Source organism: Camellia sinensis, chromosome 11 (genome assembly GCF_055761805.1).
Source record: "Camellia sinensis isolate YWXY chromosome 11, ASM5576180v1, whole genome shotgun sequence".
Classification (NCBI taxonomy): Eukaryota; Viridiplantae; Streptophyta; class Magnoliopsida; order Ericales; family Theaceae; genus Camellia; species Camellia sinensis.
In genome coordinates, this window is record NC_138971.1 from 153,943,625 (window position 1) to 153,964,529 (window position 20,905).

The 20,905-nt window shown below is 38.1% G+C and overlaps 3 protein-coding genes across 3 annotated transcripts; 2 read left to right on the forward strand and 1 right to left on the reverse strand.

Moving 5' to 3' along the window:
- The first annotated feature begins 957 nt into the window (after window positions 1-957).
- LOC114308514 (protein ABCI7, chloroplastic) lies at window positions 958-4,393 on the forward strand. Its single transcript, XM_028254125.2, has 3 exons — window positions 958-1,941; window positions 2,981-3,240; window positions 3,785-4,393. The coding sequence occupies exons 1-3, from the start codon at window positions 1,030-1,032 to the stop codon at window positions 4,101-4,103; spliced, it is 1,491 nt and encodes a 496-aa protein (XP_028109926.2). The 5' UTR covers window positions 958-1,029; the 3' UTR covers window positions 4,104-4,393.
- Window positions 4,394-4,540: 147 nt separating this feature from the next.
- Window positions 4,541-8,779, forward strand: LOC114308513 (pentatricopeptide repeat-containing protein At5g46580, chloroplastic). The gene has a single exon (XM_028254124.2). The coding sequence runs from the start codon at window positions 6,128-6,130 to the stop codon at window positions 8,576-8,578; it is 2,451 nt and encodes an 816-aa protein (XP_028109925.2). The 5' UTR covers window positions 4,541-6,127; the 3' UTR covers window positions 8,579-8,779.
- Window positions 8,780-8,812: 33 nt separating this feature from the next.
- On the reverse strand, window positions 8,813-20,345 carry LOC114308512 (protein phosphatase 2C 29-like). Its single transcript, XM_028254123.2, has 4 exons — window positions 18,342-20,345; window positions 14,289-14,402; window positions 13,064-13,328; window positions 8,813-9,472 (listed from the first exon to the last, which is right to left on the reverse strand). Exons 1-4 carry the CDS (start codon window positions 20,172-20,174, stop codon window positions 9,348-9,350), a joined length of 2,337 nt encoding a protein of 778 aa, XP_028109924.2. The 5' UTR covers window positions 20,175-20,345; the 3' UTR covers window positions 8,813-9,347.
- Window positions 20,346-20,905: the final 560 nt, after the last annotated feature.

Consider the following 20,905-nt stretch of genomic DNA (forward strand, 5'->3'; position numbering starts at 1 on the left):
GGTGGGAGAATGCCATGGAAAAAGGCTAGTGGCTATAGGTGAAAGGAAAAAGACAATAAAAAAAAAAAGCAAAAAAAAAAGAAAAGAAAAGATGGTGGGTAGCTATGGAAGAGGATAGGAGGTGTTTGGGGAGGGAAAGAAAAAGACGGGTATAACAAGATTAATTCAGTGATTAGGCTTATGGAAAGCTCAAAGACAAATGATTCAGATAAAGTGAATAGTTGATAAATAGTGATTTTGATATGGCGCAATGATATTCAGAATTGTAATCAACATTAAGTTGAAAAAACAACAAATGAGAGTATGTTACATGTTTTGTAAAAACTCAGGATTAAAATTGTTATAAAGTTTAAATATTACGTTTTAAATTGAAAAAATTAAAAATTCTGACAAAAGTGTCAAATCCTTATTTCTGACAAAATTCTGTGCTAATCCTGTGGGTGTGGCCCAGCACGGATCGTTGAGGTTGATCCAAAATTGAAAATTTAACTCGGGGTGGATCGATTGCCCAATCACTCACTTCAGTTCCTTAGGCAGCCCAATGCTTGAGAAGCCCAAAATAAGGCCTCATCATTAAAAGTTGGACTACAACTTAATGAAAAATAAGTCCAGTCCATAAGATGGGCCCATAACCGCCCCAATTAATTTTCAATGGGCGGAATGATAACCTTCAAAAGTCAGTTGGGATGGGCTGGGCTGGTTTGACGCCCGCAAGCCCAATTACAAGTGAGATGATGTTTGGGAACAAATAAAAAAAAAAATCAAAAAATCGCTACAAAAAGTCTAATAAGGCCTGTTTGGAGTGTTGCCTTTTTGATTAAAAAAAAAAAAACTATAACACCCAATCACATCACTTTTTTTATTTTTTTTACACATTTTTTTTTTGTTGTAAAAAATAACTAAAATAATCCTTAACATTTTTCAATAAAAAAACCAAAAAACTACTAACAAAAAACAATTCCCAAACAACACCTTACTAGAAGCACTAGACCCATTGGCGCTCTCTGCCTCTCTCCACAACTGTCATTAATGGCTGCTTCAATCTCTCCACCCATCTTCCATGTAAAACCATCTATATTCATATGTATATCTTCATCACAACCATACCTATCAAAATTCACAACACCCAGAATCAAAACCAGACCCAAAACCACATTTACACACCACTCTTTAACCCCAATCGCAACTCTTTCTGACCCATTTGTCCTCCAAATTGCAGAAACCCTAGAAGATTCTCTCTCTTCTCCCTCTTCCTCGCCACCGCCTCTTCAGAAGCTCAGAGACACTTCCTCTCAGTCCCTCCTCTCAACCCCATGGCCGTCTCGCAAGGACGAGCCCTTTCGATTCACTGACACTTCCTTCATAAAACTCTCTGAAATTCAACCTATTTCATCCCCACCTCCAAATTTGGATTCTTTGTCTGTTTCCATTGATACCCATTTGCCCAATCTTGTCATTGTTGATGGGTTTCTTGTAAATTCTCTAATCCAATTGCCTAAATTCCCTAATGGTGTGTTTGTTGGTACCCTATCGAGCCTCGATTCGGAGGCTGTGATGAAAAGGGTATCTGAATTTGTGTTGAATTTCGAGGGAGACTTGTTTTGGTCACTTAATGGATTGGGTACCCCTGATTTGGTGGTTGTGTATGTTCCTGAGGGATGTAGGGTTGAGAGTCCTTTGCATTTGAGGTATTGTTCGGTTTCAGGGGCCGATAAGGGGTCGAAAAAGCTGCCCGTTTCGAATCCGAGGGTGTTGGTGGTGGTGGAGAAGGGAGGGGAGGTGGGTATAGTTGAGGAGTTTGTTGGGGGAGATGGGGAGAAGAGTTATTGGGCAAATTCAGTTATGGAAGTTGTCATTGGAGAAGGGGCAAAGGTTAACCATTCTTACACTCAAAGCCAGTCTATGAATGCTGCACATATCAAGTGGACTTTGGTTCAGCAGGTAAAACTTTTGTGCCTTTCTTGAATTTCTTGAATTCATGTCGTGATGGTTGCTTCATATTTTGTAGCAGATGGACATATTTATCTACTTGTTTATGCAGGCATAATGTTAGGTTGCATTTGGAAATATGGATTTCAAATCAGTGATATTTGGCATTGATCACTCAAAATGTATATACCCAATTCAAATAGTATAAAAATTAGGTTATATATCAATAGCGATGAATTTGAAATAACATGATTAAAATAGTTATTTGGAATCCTTACAAAAAGATATCTACTCAAATCCTCTTTCCAAGTATTTCAATCCAACTCTAATGGCAAAATCTCTTACGATTTGTTTATCTTGGCCTCAAATTTCTTCACTTCCAATCCATTCATGCAAACATAGAATTAGTGTTTATTTGCTTGTTTTAATATTAGTTTTTTCATGGTTTTTGTAATCAAATTATGTAACAAAAACTCTCTTTTATTATTTTTTTGGCTGTGTGAAAAAAGAAGAGACTCACTTAAGCTTATGCTTATGTTTATGTTTAATTCAGGACTGCAATTAGCAACCCTTTAGTATTTACATTTCTATGGTGCACAATTTTGCTTTGTTTTGTGTAATGTAGTAATTGGAAATCCAATTATTTTGCAAATCTGCAGGAAAGACGTATATGATACAAAGATTTTGTTGTTGGTGATCCAAAAGTTGTCTATGGAACATGAGTTATTTTTCAATGCATTTCTGTCTTCGACAATTATGCACTCAAACATTTTTTTAGTTTGGTTTCCTATTGCATTGCATCTCTTCCTCCCAACCTAAGGAAAGGAGGTGATATGATGATATTCAAAAAAATGTTCCTGATTGAATGTGCATTTTTGTGATCTCAACCTTGTCATAGCCACAAGGCTAACGCTGCCTTCATATCATTTGGTAATGGCAATACCCGTTCTGCAACTTCCTAATGTCAGTGTAAATAATTGATCCAACAACTTTAGATGTGTGACCTTCCAAGGAAGAACATTAGGTTTGTACCTAAATTCACCATATGCAGGAATCAGCAAGCACTTATGAGCTTGTAGAGGTAAGCACTGGTGGGAAGTTGAGCAGACACAATCTTCATGTTCAGCAAGTTGGCCCGGACACTATGACAGAGTTATCAACATTTCACTTGTCTGTCGGTGATCAAACACAAGATCTACATAGTAGAGTAGTGTTGGACCACCCACGAGGGGTTTCTCGGCAACTTCACAAGTGCATTGTGGCTCATTCTCTGGGACAGGCTGTATTTGATGGGAACATCAAGGTCAACAGGTAATTGTGTTTTGTTGGATCTTTTGCTGTTCTTAAAGTACATGGCTGATTGATATCATGTCAGTTACATGCCAATATTCATTTTTTGGTTATGTGATTATACTGGTTATCATGGTGCTAATGACTTTCTAAACTAATTGTGTATATCTTCCATATTGAGTTATTTAGACATTTATTATCATTTAGTAAATGACCTTAGATAGTCTCTTTGGGGTATGGTGTCTGTAATGTCAACATGGTTGTTAGAATCTTATGATTCATGATTTGATACGAGTTTCAACCAAAATGATTCAATTCTTGCTGTTGAATCTTAAATTGGGTGAATTTTGCGATTCAATTGTGATCCAATACAATTCGTTATGTTTAGTCTTGTTTGAATAACGTAGGCAGGAAACAATGTATTTTTTTGCGCTCACACACAAAAAAAAAAAGAAAAAGATAAAGTGAGATCAATTAATTATATTGATATACATGGTTTTATGTGTATATACATGCATATAATTTAGTTATATTGAATTTTTTTTCATTTTAATTGATTGTGCAGATATGCACAGCAGACAGATGCTGGACAACTAACAAGGAGCTTACTCCTTGAGCCTCGTGCAACTGTGAATGTCAAGCCCAATCTCCAGATCATCGCCGATGATGTGAAGTGTTCCCATGGAGCTGCAATTAGTGATCTAGAAGAGAACCAACTGTTCTACTTTCAGGCACGGGGGGTTGACTTAGAAACAGCTAGAAAAGCTCTCATCTTCTCGTTTGGCGCTGAGGTGATTGAGCGTTTGCCTTCCACTTCTCTCCAAAAGAAAGTAGAAAGTCATATCAAAGAATTGCTGAGTCCCATAGTCAAGGGTTCTCGGTGAGAGGTGATGAACGGTATACAACTCTGAATTTTTTGTTTTGTAAATTATCATTGGTTTACCAAAGAATCTATGCAAAATCAAGTTGAGATATTGAGGGAAGTTTTGTGATATTGAAACCAAGTTGTGTTTCTTGCTCTCCCCACCTCAGCCCCTCTCCTGCTGCAAGAAGAACCAAAAATGTTGTGAAAAAATGCTTCTATTTTTAAAAAGGGTTCTCATTCTCGCCCAGATTGTCAATTGTAAATTCTTAAAAAGTTCATTTTGATCAAAGTAGGCAGCCTTGAGATTCATTTTGGTCTTTTTTTCATGTCTGATAGAAAACAGCCTTTATGGCTTAAAGTTCTGCTTGTTTTATGACTTAAAGATCTGCTTGTATTTAGAATTAAGATCGTGTTCTTTTTACTGCCCTCCATTGTTCTTCATGCCCCCTCTAAACTTCTTCACACAACTCAAAAGAGTGAGAAGATCAGATGGAAAGCTAATGGTTACATTTCTGCATTCAATCAAAGAAAAGCATGCATTGGCACTTTAGACCCGCAATTAAGCACGAAGGATGTCTGAGCAATCGAAGAGTTAGGCCTTGAAAACTCAAGTATTGGTAGGAATACTGAGGGATTTGAATCCTTCACTATCCGCCCCGAGGTCATAATTTCTCTCTTCCCTTACCTATAGATAAGAATGAATGAATCAGAGCAACTTCTCCTACCAGATTTGTTGAATTGAATGGCCTAGTAGGGGTGAATTTCAAAGTGCTTCTCGGTTTTCACACAGTAATTTAGTTGGGAGTTTTCAAATTCATCTACTAAATTTTTCTTTATACATCTACCTTACTCTTTAAAATACAAGACTTTGTGTAAAATAAGATTTCGAGGGTGCATTATTTAGAAGTTCCATAATTTGTGAATATTTTGACTAGTGCTGCCAGCCAATAGCATTTTAACTTTTTATTTATGGGCAAATTACATATACCCCTCGAGGTTTGGCTAAATTACAAATATCCTCCTGAGATTTGAGAAATTACGAATTTCCCCCTGAATGCTATATTTGCATAACAAATTAGGGGGTAATTTGTTATGAAATTTAAACCTCAGGGAGCAAATTGTTATGAAAATACAAACCTTAGGGGGTGGGATGTAATTTTCGAAACCTCAGGGGTATCTGTAATTTAGTCAAACCTCAAGGGAGGTATATGCAATTTGCCCTTTATTTATTTATTTTTTTGGCCCCTCACCTTCTTTGAATCCATCTCAAAAAAAGATCAAATTTTATGAAATTTCTTTTTAACACCTGACTTAATACTAAAATTAGGGGGTGCGCGATTTGGTTCAGACGATTTAAAAGTAAAATTATAAATTAATTGGCGGATTGGCAAATTACGGTTTGAGCAATTTTGAACGGATTGACAGATTAAAGAATATCATAACCAATGATTAAGCCTTTGCATAATATATAACACTAATTTGTATAGCACAAACTAATTTTATATAATATTTTTCATATATATAACTAATTTGTAATAAATATCACATATTAAATCTATTTCACATTTATTTTTACTTTGATATTATATAGGTTGAAAAATATATACGTATTAACTATAGCAGAGTAAAGCGATTTCGAAAGCGGATTATAAATTTTAAAGTTTAAAGTGCGATTAGCGGATAAAGTGGTGCGAATTGATACGAATCGATGCGATTTTAACAAATTTGACGGTATTTTGCACAATCCTAACTAAAACTATCTCCAATCCTATCAAAGTTGCCCTCCTTCCATCCCACCCACCACCACCATTTTTGGAGCTCACCCAGAACGCTGCAACCCACCCCAACCCTTCCCCACCACCATGACCCCCAACAGGCTTGCCTAACCACTGTGACCACCTTCTACTCCTCAAGGTCTCCTCAGAGTTACTATTTGGCACTGTCTACGTTATACTCCAAACTAATTCCCTAGCGAACAAATTTATGTGCGAAACATGTTAGACTTATTTTTGTTAAATTGTTAAGAAAAAAAACACACATTTAATGTGTTGTGATTTTTTTAACAAATTCTATTCGAAAAATATTTTAATGATTTTTGCATGCACTTGCTCTCACTCTTTTATATCGTCAAATGTAAAACATGTATCGTTCAGAAAAAATGTGAGACATTTCTCCATTTGGAGTGTGTTTAGAGATAAGGTCACAAAAATATCCATACATTCCCAGCACAAATACACAGATATTTCCGTCAAGCCATTATCAACCAAACCTCTACTCAACCCTCTCTCTCTCTCTCTCTCTCTCTCTCTCTCAGTCACACACACAAACACCATGCCTGCAACTATCTCCACAGCTCTAGATTTCAACTGCCCAATTTCCTTCACCTCTCCACCAAGACTCCCCATCACCACCCCCACCACCACCACCAGAAGACTCACCATTTCATGTTCCTCCTCTTCCTCCAAATCTCCCCCACCAGATTTGGCTGAGCTCCACCACCACCAACAGAACAACAACCCGTCTCTCTCTGACCAGCTCAGGCCTCTCTCCACCACCACCCTCTCCGACACTCCCACCAAAGAATACCCACCACAAACACCCCAAACCCACCTCCTAGCCAAGCCTAAATCCACCTGGGTCAACCCCACACGGCCTAAACTCTCTGTCCTCACCCTCCAACGCCACAAAAGGTCTCGACACTCTTACAATCCCCAAATCAGAGACCTCAAGCTCTTTGCCAAGAAGCTCAATGACTGTGACACCTCAAAAGAAGCTTTCTTGGAAGTGGTTGATGAAATGCCTCACCCACCCAACAGAGAAAATTCACTGTTGGTGCTCAACAGCTTGAGACCATGGCAAAAGACCCTCCTTTTCTTCAATTGGATCAAGACCCAGAACTTTTTTCCTGTAGAAACAATCTTCTACAATGTCACAATGAAGTCTTTGAGGTTTGGTAGGCAATTTCAGCTTATAGAAGACCTTGCACATGACATGATAAACAATGGGATTGAGCTTGATAACATTACATATTCAACTATTATTACTTGTGCCAAGAGGTGTAATCTATTTGACAAGGCTGTGGAGTGGTTTGAGAGGATGTACAAGACTGGTTTGATGCCCGATGAGGTTACATACTCTGCCATTTTAGATGTGTATGCTAAGTTGGGGAAGGTTGAGGAGGTGATGAGTTTGTACGAGAGAGGGCGGGCGAGCGGGTGGAAACCCGACCCCATTGCTTTTTCCGTGTTAGCGAAGATGTTTGGTGAAGCTGGGGACTATGATGGCATAAGGTATGTGCTCCAAGAGATGAGGTCTCTTGGGGTAGAGCGCAATTTGGTTGTGTACAACACATTATTGGAAGCAATGGGCAAGACTGGAAAGCCTGGCTTGGCTAGAAGCTTGTTTGAGGAAATGGTCGAATCAGGGGTTAGCCCGAATGAGAAAACCCTAACCGCACTAGTGAAGATTTATGGCAAGGCGAGGTGGGCTCGTGATGCGTTGGAGTTGTGGGAACGCATGAGGTCAAACGGGTGGCCAATGGACTTCATTTTGTACAACACGTTGTTGAGTATGTGCGCGGATCTTGGGTTGGAGGAGGATGCGGAGAGGTTGTTTGAGGATATGATGAGGTTGGAGCATTGTAGGCCGGATAGTTGGAGCTACACCGCAATGCTCAACATTTACGGAAGCGGAGGGAGGGTTGACAAGGCGATGGAACTGTTCGAGGAAATGCCTAAGAGGGGTGTTGAGCTCAATGTCATGGGATGTACTTGTTTGATACAATGCTTGGGAAGGGCTAAGAGAATTGATGACTTGGTTAGGGTTTTTGAGGTCTCAATTGAAAGAGGTATAAAGCCGGATGATAGGCTTTGTGGGTGTTTGTTGTCTGTTGTGTCATACTGCGAAGAAGGCAAAGACATTAACAAGGTCCTCAGTCTTTTGCAACATGCGAACCCACAATTAGTTGCATTCATTAAATTGCTCAGGGAGGAGAAAACAAGTTTTGAGACCATCCGAGAGGAGTTCAGAGGCATACTTAATGCCACAGCAGTAGATGCTCGAAGACCCTTCTGCAACTGCTTGATTGATATATGTCGAAAGAGAAACCTCCATGAGAGGGCCCACGAACTACTTTACGTAGGAACAGTATATGGTTTGTACCCCGGTTTACATACCAAGACACCCGAGGAATGGCGTCTGAATGTCCGGTCACTGTCCGTGGGTGCAGCCCACACTGCATTTGAAGAATGGATGGATACTCTGACGCAAATCATCAAGCGCCAAGAAGCATTGCCAGAGTTATTTTCAGCCCACACCGGTTCAGGAACCCATAAGTTCTCTCAAGGACTAGCCAGTGCGTTTGAATCTCATGTTCAGAAGCTCGCTGCACCTTTTTCACAGAGCGAAGAGAAACCTGGGTTTTTCATTGCAACCAGAGAAGATATAGTAGAATGGGTTCAATCAAGAGCTCCATCACCTGCCATTACAGCATAAATGATGATCCAAGTGTTCCACATATTCAATCAAGTGTTCACTCTTTGTACCGCATGTAATTACAGATGCAACAGCTACAACCACCAAAATGTAAAATTTCATTCTACTCGCTTGTTGCAGTGTTGTATAATTGTAACTTGTTTCAAACTTTTTTTACACAACCTTTGATCTCAGAAGAATATAGTTTAGAAGTTTCCAACTGAGATTACCTGTAATAGTTTGTAAACATGGATCTAACAAGAAATTTTTGACTCTTTGTAAACTGCATTGATGGAAATATGGAAATACACCGACAAAATTACAGATATTCTCGCCTTTGACAAGGGAAAATGCTAATGTTCTGTAAAGGAAATCTAAACCCCCACCAAATTACAACCACATCTTTTTTCGCTATAAAAGAGATGAAAATGAATGAAACAAGCCTCCATCTGTGCAAAATTCTTAAAAGAAGAAAAGGAAACAAAGAAAGAAAGAAATAAAGAAAGAAAGAAGGGATCTCTTTCACTAAAGACCAGTTCCCGTCAATCCCAACTACAAAATTCCTATTTGCCATCCAAAAACCTATATTTTGGCACAAACCTGGAGTCATGGTAAATGTCTAACTGCCTTCGCCATTTGTCATGCGGGGTTCCCCCTTTGACAATATGCTCACGACGCGAGATGAAAGAATCGTTGTGGACCCATGAAAAGAGGATCGGCATTGGAACTTCGATCACCTCAGCTCCAGGATCAAAGCCGATGTCACTGGCTGAGAAATTTCATAAGGGTTTCAAAGGTATTTTCCAGAGGACTTCCAAATTCTTCCTTCAAGTGATATTACCATTACAGTAACATCATCATGGTATTTTCTACGATCACCTTGTGGGATGTCAAGCAATTCATGTAAATCCATTCCTGCATGAAACTTAAAAATTAGGTCTGAAACTGACAGACTTGAAAAGACATGAGGAACAGTCTGTAAATGCATCAACTTGAAGAAAGTAATGAGAAATTTAATATCCAGTCTAACTATAAAGCTTCTTGTCAAGTCTATTGAATTGCAGAGAACAGCCTCCAAATAAAAGAAGTCACCCATGAGGTGGGCCTGAGGAATATCTTGCAAATCTTTCAAAACTACAGATAATGGCCAAGTAACAATAGCCAGATAAAATGCAGCTTTAGATAAACTAATAAGGGAAATGGATTTGCCAGTTCATTCCATTGCCCATCTTGATTACCAAATATGGCCAAACTAATAAGTCACGTAGGCTGCCACAAGAATCATTTGTAATTAGAAATGGCGGCAACTTTTGAGTTTACAGCATTACACGCAACAAACACTTCTTGTTATTTATAAATAAGAAAAGATTTTATATATAGAAAAAAGACACCAAGGGGGTGCCACACGTAAAATATATAGGGTAAATTACACTTACACCCCCTGAGGTTTGGATTCAATACATATCACCTCCTAACATTTGAAAAATTACACTGACCCCCCTTGTCATTGTAATTATTTAGACACAATTAACATTAGTATCGAAAAGACATTGAATACATACACTCTCTTTTCTTACTTTGCTTTACTTCTTTTGCTTTTTCTTTTTCTTCCCCTCCCTCCCTCCCTCCCTCCCTCCCTCCCTCCCTCTTTCCTTTGCTTTACTTTTTTTTCTCTTCAATCTAATTTCTTATGTTTTTCTATCAGGAGTTGTTGTCTTTTATATAAGTAGGGAGGTTTGTGAAATAAGACTATTAACTACAAGGGTATATATATTAACTACAAGGGAGGTTTGTGAATTATTAAGACTATAGTGGTAGGAATGTAATTTCGATAACGCCAAGAGGTGATATGTATTAAACTTAAATCTCAGGAGGTGTCAATGTAATTTGCCCAAATATATATATATATATAATAATAGTGCATCACACGGACTATTGCCCCTAAACATACAACACATCAAAATCATTCAAAAGCCTCAAGTCCAAAAATTAGTTCAAAACAACTCAACTCCATCTGAAAACCACTATACAAAATAGACAAAAATTTGCTCACTAATTTAAAGATGGATTCTTCCACCCCTTCAAAAATCCTTTTGTTTCGCTCTCGCCAAATGATCTCCACAGTAAGGCTAGAGACACCAAACTTCATTCCTTTCTTCTCTTCCCCACCCTAACTCCTCCCCAATAACGAAAAAGATCTTACATATTTTTGGGAGAGAGAAAAAAAAAAAAACCTCCAAACATGCGGAGATAGCTAGCTGATTTCCCATCCTCATTGCACATGTAACGCCAATTCACGTGAACTGTCTTCTCCTCCAAAAATTGTTAATGGTAGAAATATTTTCATGCACTACAACCCCATCTCTCTCCACAGGAAGACATGACCCTTCATCCCCATTTTCATTAAAGGACTTCATCTCAAATCTTCCTAACTTAACTCCAATCCATCTCATCACGCCCTCTCCCTCTCCTGAAGACAGAGAAAGCATACAGATGACTTAGCAGCTCCATAAGCTCTCCAATTTCATAATCATTCAACCATCTATGAAATGTATTATCCTAGAAAACTTGAGGTCAATCTCTTTTTGCATAATCACTAATCACTGCTCTTTTGTTGGTTTGTCATACAAGCAAAAGCAGGAAAAGACACTTCTAACTTATCCCCACCGCACCAAAGATGACTCCAGAATTGAAACCTATCCCCCATTCCCAGCACCAAACCAAATATAACTCATGCAGCCTTGTCATCCCCCACAAATACCCTTCCAAAGTCCCACGCCACGCGACATAGAAACCTCCAATGAAGGAGACCAATCCCCCATTTACCACATATTATGCCTTCACCATCCTCCTCCAAAATCTATCCTTTCATCAGTAAGACTACAAACCCAGATTTTTTGCCCAGAATCCTACCAAGAATTATTAATCAATGGTCTAGATATATTTCATCCATGGACCCACACAACACCACTTCAATCTCTACCATACAATCACAATCTGGATAACTTTCTGGAATCCTTTTTCTGGGTGAATAGACTTAGGCCAAGTTTGGCAACCCATGAAAAATCCAAAAAGCCAAAAAATTATCTAAAAAGTTAAAAAGTTGTCACTATTCACCTATTAAAAATATAAAAATATTAATTTACACAATATTACCATACAAAGACGTGACTGGTGGTACCTGTGGTGGCAGTGCACTTTATTGGGCTGTCAATGGGGTAAAAAAAAAATTAGGTATATCTATTCATTAAATTGGAGGGTAATATTGGGCCAATGGGGGCTATCACAGATCTCTTTTTGATAATCTGAACCATTCAATGTGTAGAACTCGTCGAATACTATATGCCTATAAAAATCACGTTAATTGCATATCGCTAACTATATGATCAAATTAGTTTTGTATAAAAAATGGATGGTGTTATAATTAACGGTTGACAAAAAACTAACACGATCAGATAGCTATCGATATCCAATCACCATGATTTTTCATAAACATATAGTACTCGATGAGTTCTACACATTCAACGGTTCCGATTAGCAAAACATGACCCGTGGTGGGCCCCGAAGGGCCGGACAACACCGCCAATTTAAGCCTAAGAAGTAGGCAATAATTTCCTATCTCCTAGTCTGCCACTGCTCTGCCAGACTGCTGTACGGGCTATCAATAACCTCTCGTATACATTTTTTATATAATTTTTTAATACACATTTTTCGTAAAAAGTTAAAATATTAACCCAAACATTCATATTTTTTTCCTCAACTTTTTAGTCCAAAAAGACAAAAGTGCACTTATTTAGAACACCCCAAACAACCCCTTACTGTAAAACAAATTCAAAGAGAGTAAAATAACCCTTCCTCTTGAAATTAGACTAATAGTTTTATATTTGTATTTGATGTTAGTTTGTTCACTACCAAGTCCAGACAAACCATAAGTGGGTATTACTTCGTACAATAATTTTTTATATATAGCAACAGATATGACGGGATATGCTTTGCCTCCAACTGAACAAAAGTCTTACTTTTAAAAGTGAACTTCCATAGGACATATTCCGAAAAGCTTAAAAGAATTAATGCATACCAACTTGTGCAAACAGATGAAAATTTTTTCTTTGAAAAAAAAAAGGCCTGCAATTAGTCTCAAAAATCCAGGTAAAGACCAATGTAGTTTGGGAAACAGAACAAGAGTCGCTCCAGGACTGAGAATATACCAATTTGATTAAACATAGAATATGTCTAGAAAAAATATAGGGTGCTAGACCACCAAATAACCAATAATTGTCCGTAACTCATAAACGAAGTGTGGAACTCAATGCAGACAGGTTCAAATTTAAAATATCTACTTGATTAGATATTCTTACCCAACATTAATCTAGGGCACATCCTAGAAATTTGGCAAATATCAGGGTCAAATTTGTATGTCCCTTCCAAATATGTCCTTGCTTATAGATAATAAGCATACCAGAAAACTGATTGATATAAACACAGAGAAGTAGGTGAGGAAATTACCAGCTTTCTTGGCTGCACGCAGAAGAAGCTCCTCTATTAGGTTCTGTGCGGGGTCTCCATCTGGAAACCTCTCCATAAAACTCTCAACATGAGAAACCACTTCCTGATTACTCAAGTACTGGTATAAGCCATCAGATGAGAGGACTAAAAACTGATCTCTTGGACACAGTTTATGGTGACGAAGAGATGGCGAGCAGGATATGTATGGTGCAGTACCAATATACTCATTCCGAAACATTTCCAATAATGCATCATTCCACTTGGGCTGCACCAACATGCGTGTCAAAAAAATCATTTAACTTGCCATATTCCTGATAATATATATATATATAGAACATCCTATACAAGTTTATAAAACCAAAGCAACTACATATAGCGGAACCCATTTAGTTAGATGGATGAATTCTGGTGCCTACATTTGTGAACATATCATGTGCTGATGTGCAAGACAATAGGTATTGCATTTCAGCATATAATCAACACACCAGCTTGACGATTACATTACAATGCACATTCTACCATACTCACAGTTCAGTTGTTTTAAAAAGGAAAGTGCAAAAGGAGCACACGATAGAGAAATTTTGTGGTGCTCAACATTCAAGAGAATGTATCAGACTGACTTCATATCAGATGGAGAGTACATACAACACTTTAAAATTTCAAAAATTCAGAGTCACATAAAGAATTCACTGTCATAGGGTGACTTGGATATTTTAAGTTGGAAAACGACACTTAAAAGATACATATGCAACTAAATATTGTATAGCTATATAGCTGTGCTTGTGCAGCTACAATGCTTCCTATATAACACGTGCTTATATATTTCTGTCTAAACTTCATCAAAAATGCAGTGACATGTATATTTCTCGGTCTTTATAACCCTAAGTATGAACAAAGAAAATCATCAACACTCAATTTGTCATGGAAATGACCTCTTAACTGTTGTAGTATATCTCTTCCTCCAAGATTAATTCTTAATTTTGCAATTCTAGTGTAAAATTTAACTATGCCTTATAGACAAGTCACAGTTCAACACAATCTACTCCAACAGAACAGGAATATATATGGCATGGAAAAATTGGCTGAGTTTCCATGTGATATTAGATTCCATTTTTTGTTTTTAGCTAGGAACTTGGTATCTTTTGACTTTTTTCCTGGTAAGGCAAACTTATTGTCTGCAGAAGCCCTTAATACACTTTACAGTAAGAGAAAATCATCAACAAACCTGTTTGAGAAATCCAGCCCCAAATGCACGAGTAACTTTAAGACGACCTTTTACTCTATCATTGACAATACAATGGCTGTCATCCGGGTGTTCATTCTTGATTCTTATAATTTCCTGCAATAATTAATGTGAAGAATGAAGAATACAACAGAAAGGCTAATAAAAGCAAATTATCATCAACACCACACACAAAAAAAAAAACAACAGGACAAAACAGAACATCTGAATATGAGATCTTTCTAACATACCTTTAACATGTTCCAGAAGCAAACAAAAGTGTAACACAACATATTTCTTTTTTATTAAATCTTAATATCTTGTGAAGGCAATGTTGAACAAAGCTTCGCAGTGAAAACATACAATGATGTACTAAAATTACTACATAGAATTAAACTAACATAGAATGCAATGCTGTCCAGAAAATACATCAGGTCTGAATGATGGGATATCAATAAGATTGGAACATTCACTAATAAATGGCCTCTATATATATGTACAAAACAACAATTGAATAGAAGGATGAAGCAGAAAACAATGACAGAACAAAATAATATGGCATAGTAAATAGCGACACCTGAAAACACACTCTAAATCTAAAGTGGCTTCTCTCTTGGTTATAAGAGATTGCCCTTCAAATTGGCCATCCTAAGATTACAAACAACATAGGTGTTTGGGAAGTTGCTATTTTAGTAGGCTATTTTAATTTTTGGCTATTTTAGTAGGCTAAAATTTTTGTATTTGGGAAGATAGTTGAATTTTTTTGTAGTTGGATGTAATGTTTGTGAGAGAAAAAGTAAAATGATTATGGGTTTGATGTGACATTTTGTCTTATTAATTATTTTAGCCTATTTTGTATTTTTGTACATTTTAGCCCAAAAAGCCAAAAAATAGCCTTTGCCAAACACCCAATATAACTACAATATAAAATCACAAAAATAGTAAACTGTCGTAGTTACCTAACAGCAAATCACATTGCAGCTTTTACCAAGTAGATTAGAAGACAGGAATCGACATGTGACCCAATTCATAAGAAACTCCAAAGAAACTAAGTTCGAAGAATAGAGAGTCCCAAGGAGGTCATGGGTTCAATTTCCCTTAGGGGAGTTGAATTAAGGGAGTGCAAGCACTTAGGAGCTCCGCCAAGGGTGGGGAGATTTTGTTCTATAGATGCTAATCTAACAACTAACAACTAACAACTACCATTTGCCAATCAAAGAAAAAAAGAAAAAGAAAGAGAGAGAGAGAGAGAGATCTTAGAAATTGGTTTAAATCTGAAAAAGGGCCTGCTTGAGACCTCTTAGATTCATGCTTTTGGTTGTTTTGAGTCATAGTTTGTATATCTTTAAGTCAACACACTACCCCGGGCTTAATTCTTACATTTTTTGGACATGACTTATGCTGGTGGGTCCACGTCTATTAGTTTGAGTCAACTTATAATTTTGGGCCTCTTATACATGGGTTTTAGTTGGTTTACATGGGTTTACAGTAGAAGTATCCAAGTTTCTAAATATAGTGCTCAAGTCCTATAGTAGAATAGGGCTTCCAAAAGAATACATAGAGCAACGCAATTCTTTAAATTTAATGAAGAACAGGTTTAGACAAAATATTCAGCATTTTTCTCTTTGAGAATTTCATAATGCAATTCTAACCTAGGTGGATACCCAAGGGGACTCTTAAGAGTGAATCTTAAAGTTCCCTCAAAATATTCAGCATTCTTCTTCTTCTTCTTCTTCTTCCAAGCAAAATTTAAGCCATACTTTTCCAAGCTAAATTTTCTACTATAATCACAATAAGCCATACTTTCGCTGTTTTCTCAACCCAGAACCACACTTAAAAACTCCTATCCCTTACTCCACTATTCTTTTCCCTAACACCTAGTATCCAAAAGAGTTCTGGGCACCACTAGCTGTTAGCTCAAGTGATATCTCATGCCACCCCAAAAGGGGAGGGGGTACCTATCCTTACAATAAAAATAAAATATAAAAGAAGAGATAGTTATTCAAGCAACATTCTCATGAAATTCCAGTGGTGTACATCTCTAAACCTCAAACCAATTTCCACCATTAAACTATACAATTCCAGCAACCAAAAGAACACACACCAGCCCAAATTACAGTTCATGGCAGAGACAGTCCTTAACTTTGTGTCTCCTTTCATTAAATTACCCACCTTATAAACCACTACAAACCTAAAAAATCCATAACTTCACTAATTTTCTACACACAAACACTAAGTCACTAACAATAATTAGCTGTAAACTCCTCTTTGGCACTGTCCTACTTCAAGTTTGGTAACAGGACTAGTAGGAGATATTTTTCGCACGCATCCTATATCAGTTTAAAGCCAACAGGAGGGTCTCTGTTGCAGTTGTCCTGACATGGTTTGCAACCATGAGCATTCTCCATTTTCATGATGGTTGAATAATGAGACATATCTTGGCCCAGCTACATCATAGTGATCAATCACTTGAAAAGGTCACATACATAATTTTTCAAATAGATAGGTTCAAGAATATTTCAACATAATTTACATCTTATCAAAGAATATTATACAATATATAATATATATGGTCCATAGCGTGTCCTCATATCCATATTCAACTTTTGAATACATATGTTAAATTGTCAATATCCTAAGATAAGGTCTAACACTTGAACCCACACCACACCTAAACCTGCACTCACACCTGATACCTGTACTTGAGTCCATATAACATATCAAACTTGCTACATGTCAACAAATGATACATCCCCCAAGGCCTCAATGAAGTTGCCGATTTGATCTAAGTTCTCTCTCTATTTTGCACAGCCAAGAGAGTTGAGCCACCTATTGTCAGATGAGTTGGCTTCCCATGACTCACCACCACCGTGCATAAGGAGGCCCCACACATGTAGGTCATCATCTTGCTCCTCTCCAGCATACAAAACTCTCCACTACCACCATCCTCTCCCTCCCCTAAGGTTGCTTTAACTCTCTCATCCACCTTCGATGGTTTCCATTCATCTCAATGCCTACCATCTTCCAAGAGGGTACTCCTCAAGCAACTCACTCCAACCATCCACATTATACTCCACGGAGGAATAGTGATAAGTGTGTAATTTGGAAGCCTATTTTTAAAAAACCCTTTCAAGATTAGGAAATGGAGTCCATTAGGGCTTTTCTTAAGATGCTTTAGGATATGGCAGTCCAAGCAAAGGTGGAGGATGTCATGGTTTGGAAAGGGCTGAATCAGTCTCTTCCTTTTATTAAAAGCAAGTGGGAGGAGGGGATGTTGATTCCTTATTTGGCTAGGATGGAGGCTCAGAAAGCTATACCAATGACAAATAACTTGAGAAAGATGTGCAAATTCCTATTGGATTGGTGTTGCAATTGCAATAGAGAGGGGGTGAGCGTGAATCATCTCCTTTTGCATTGCCCAATTGCAAGGGAGGTGTCGAGTATTGTATTCTCAGTCTTAGGTGTGAAGTGGGTGATGCCTTGATAATTGAAGATTCATACACTTCTTGGAGTAAAGGTTATCCGAAGGGAAGCTTAAGGAAGGCATGGCAAGTTGCTCCTCTTTGCCTTATGTGGTATACGGAACGAGAGAAATAAGAAATCCTTCGGAAAAATAGGGTTTGATTTTTTTTTTTTGTTTGAAAATGATTGTGCTTGTGTTCTTATGTTTCTCTAGCTTATGGAGACTTTTCTTTTATTTTCTTATATAATTTTGTTGATTTTTTTGAAGAGCCACATACCCCAGTAGATACATCAGAGAAATATTTTTTGATTTCTACATACATTTTGTCAGTAGTAGACCTACTTTACAAAATTATCAGTAGTAGTAACTAGTTCATTTTAAGGTTCATAATCATAATTTCAACCAATGCAGCTTACAAGGAACAATATCTTCCGTGGGCACTTCAAGAAGATAAACTGTATTTGTGTAATCGAATTCTTATCAAGTCACCATATAAAAGGAAGTGGCAGTACTGCAAGATCCAAACCAATTATCAACATATCGAAAAAAGGAGATATGAATAAGTTTAAGATCTCCCAAAATTCGACACTTACTTCTTCGATGCTTGTGCTGTGATCAGTAGACAACTGCAATGCACTTAACCTCATAGCCTGAGTGGGAGCCTCACTTGCTGCCTTATTCACCTTCTCACCAGCATCTGACTCCTCAACTATGTCCTCTGCGATCGACACATTATCCATTAGCTGATTTGACCCCCCTATGCTACTACTAATTTCTTCGGGCTCAAACTGTGCTACAATAGCCCTGCTATCACCAACATTCATCACATACACATCCTCATCTCTCATCAGCACAACCAACAAACATGAACCCATCAAGGCAAGCTCTGGATTCCGATCAAGAACCTTATCAGTCATATCCAAATACGCAAGCTCGGTTAATTCAAGAGCCCTCGAAATTGCCCCCAAAACTAAGCCATGATCAACAGGACCCACCTTACGCTGCCTGCGGCTTGTGCTCACACTCTCCTCAACTCTATTCTCAGCTTCTTCAATTTTCTCTTCTTTAGCTTCCAACCCAAATCTCCATGGAAACAACTTCCTACTCTCCTTATGCTTAATCAACCCATGTTTCAATTTCGATAACAATAATGACCGTCTATTAACCGCGGTGCCAGCATTGCTCACGCTAAGCGCATCATCTACAGAAAATGCAAATCTATCCGAGCCCGAAAGATCAAGCCCATCTTCTGGGTCATCTTCAGCTAGAAATTCCCATAATCGCCTCCGTCTAATCTCAATCTGTTCCGATTGAAAAGTCACTTTTTTTATGGATCCTCGATCGGACTCCAATGCATTCGATTCGTTTCTACTTAATTGAATTTCCCCATCATTTCCAACCTCTCCGCCGGCATTCTCAGTTAACTGATTCGTATCCTCTGCAATTACCACATTTTCTGAAATTGCACTCACACCTTCTCGGTCCTCAGAATCCCAAAATAAACCCTCTAGTTCATTGTACACAGCTTTATACAGATTACCCATCAAGAATTCAGGAGCATCAGGGCCGTTAAACCCATCATAAATCCCGACGAAAAGCCAACCATGCTCTTCCGATACGACCACATGTACCCGATCCTCACCCGCCTTACCCAAAGCCCACTGAACATTACTACCCTCCACCTTCGCCTCCGATTCGCCGCCGTCCACGGCGGAGCCGACATCTTTCCGGCCGACGAAATTCCTCTCAGGCACCACCCACGGCCTCTTCTTCTCCGAAAAATTCCTCGAAAACGCTTTTCGAATCCCCGGAATGCTCTTCTTCCTCTTCTTTTTTACGTAAACGCCACCGAGCGGCGCCGAGAAAGGGACTCGACCGCCGTCCGAACCGCCGGTCCCTTCGAGCGGTCCAGAGAGGGCCCCACGCTCGATCGGACCGGACATGAAGAAGGACGGTTCGCCGCCGCCGCGAGGAACCGGTTGAAGAGGCAAGGAGCTAAACGACGACGTACTCTCGAACCCATTGACAATACTGGCTTTCACACCACCACCAAGGCCTACACAGTCAGTGGCATCGTCGTAAATGTTGTCCAACAAGAGGACTGTTCTGGGAGTCGAAGTGTTGGCACTGACCGAAGCTCCGGAGATGGACTTGAACCCGGTCTCCGGAAAGGCACCCGGTCTGGGCTTGGTGGGCGGTTCGTGGGAAGGAGAGAAGCGGAGCGAGTGAGTCGGAGAGACGAACCGATCGGAGGGAGTAGGAGAGAGAAAGCGAGCGGAAGAGCGGACGTAGCAGAAGGAGTGACCTAGGGTTTCGTCGAGAGCCTCGGAGGCGTTGAAGATCAGCTCCGGTTGGTGGTGGGGCGACCGGTTCGCCGCCGTAGCCGGGTTGAAGCAAGGGAAGAGGTGAGAGAAACCAGTTCCCATCACATTTGATTCAAATTTTCATGAGAGAGAGAAATAGAAAGAGAGGGGAATCAGAAACTTGGGTAGGAGAGAGAGAGACAGAGAGAGAGGAGGGGGGACTGGTTTTGTTTTTATATTGTTTTGCGGGTTGATGAAGTATACAAAAAGGAGAGACCGACTATTTTGTGAGAGAGAGAGAGAGAGAGAGGGAAAATATATATATATATATACTGAGTGATTATTTTAATTAATTTTTTTGACTAATTGAGTGATTATTTGATGATTATAAAATTATATATACTGAGTGATTATTTTAATTAATTTTTTGACTAATTGAGTGATTATTTGATGATTATAAAATAAAAAATAATATTATAAAATAAAAAATAATATAATTATAATTTAAATGTAATATTTTATTTAATTATTTTAATTTTATTAAATATTTTCACTTAAAAAATGGTAAATTACACTAACAGTCTCTATAGTTTGGGGCTTGTGTCATTTTGGTCACTAACTTTTCAATTGTGAAACATTTGATCCTGAATTTTGAATATTGTTCCAAATAAGGACAATTGAATATATTATTGGATTTTTCAATAGCAAAATTGTCAATTTGATAAAATATAAATTAATTTGACAAAAATAAACGTTAAAAAATTATTTTTGAATTTTTAAAAATTATTTTTACCTACTAAAGATAAAATTATATAAAATTAATAAATCTTTAGAAATTTTTTTTTTTACCAAAT

Coding starts and splice junctions, on each gene's coding strand:
- LOC114308514 (XM_028254125.2), top strand. CDS start 1,030: ATGGCTGCTTCAATCTCTCCACCCATCTTCCATGTAAAACCATCTATA. Junction 1,942..2,980: donor AGTGGACTTTGGTTCAGCAG/GTAAAACTTTTG, acceptor CACCATATGCAG/GAATCAGCAAGCACTTATGA. Junction 3,241..3,784: donor GGGAACATCAAGGTCAACAG/GTAATTGTGTTT, acceptor TTGATTGTGCAG/ATATGCACAGCAGACAGATG.
- LOC114308513 (XM_028254124.2), top strand. CDS start 6,128: ATGTGTTGTGATTTTTTTAACAAATTCTATTCGAAAAATATTTTAATG.
- LOC114308512 (XM_028254123.2), bottom strand. CDS start 20,174: ATGGGAACTGGTTTCTCTCACCTCTTCCCTTGCTTCAACCCGGCTACG. Junction 13,329..14,288: donor GGGCTGGATTTCTCAAACAG/GTTTGTTGATGA, acceptor ATGTTGGTGCAG/CCCAAGTGGAATGATGCATT. Junction 9,473..13,063: donor GCGTGCAGCCAAGAAAGCTG/GTAATTTCCTCA, acceptor AGTTTCATGCAG/GAATGGATTTACATGAATTG.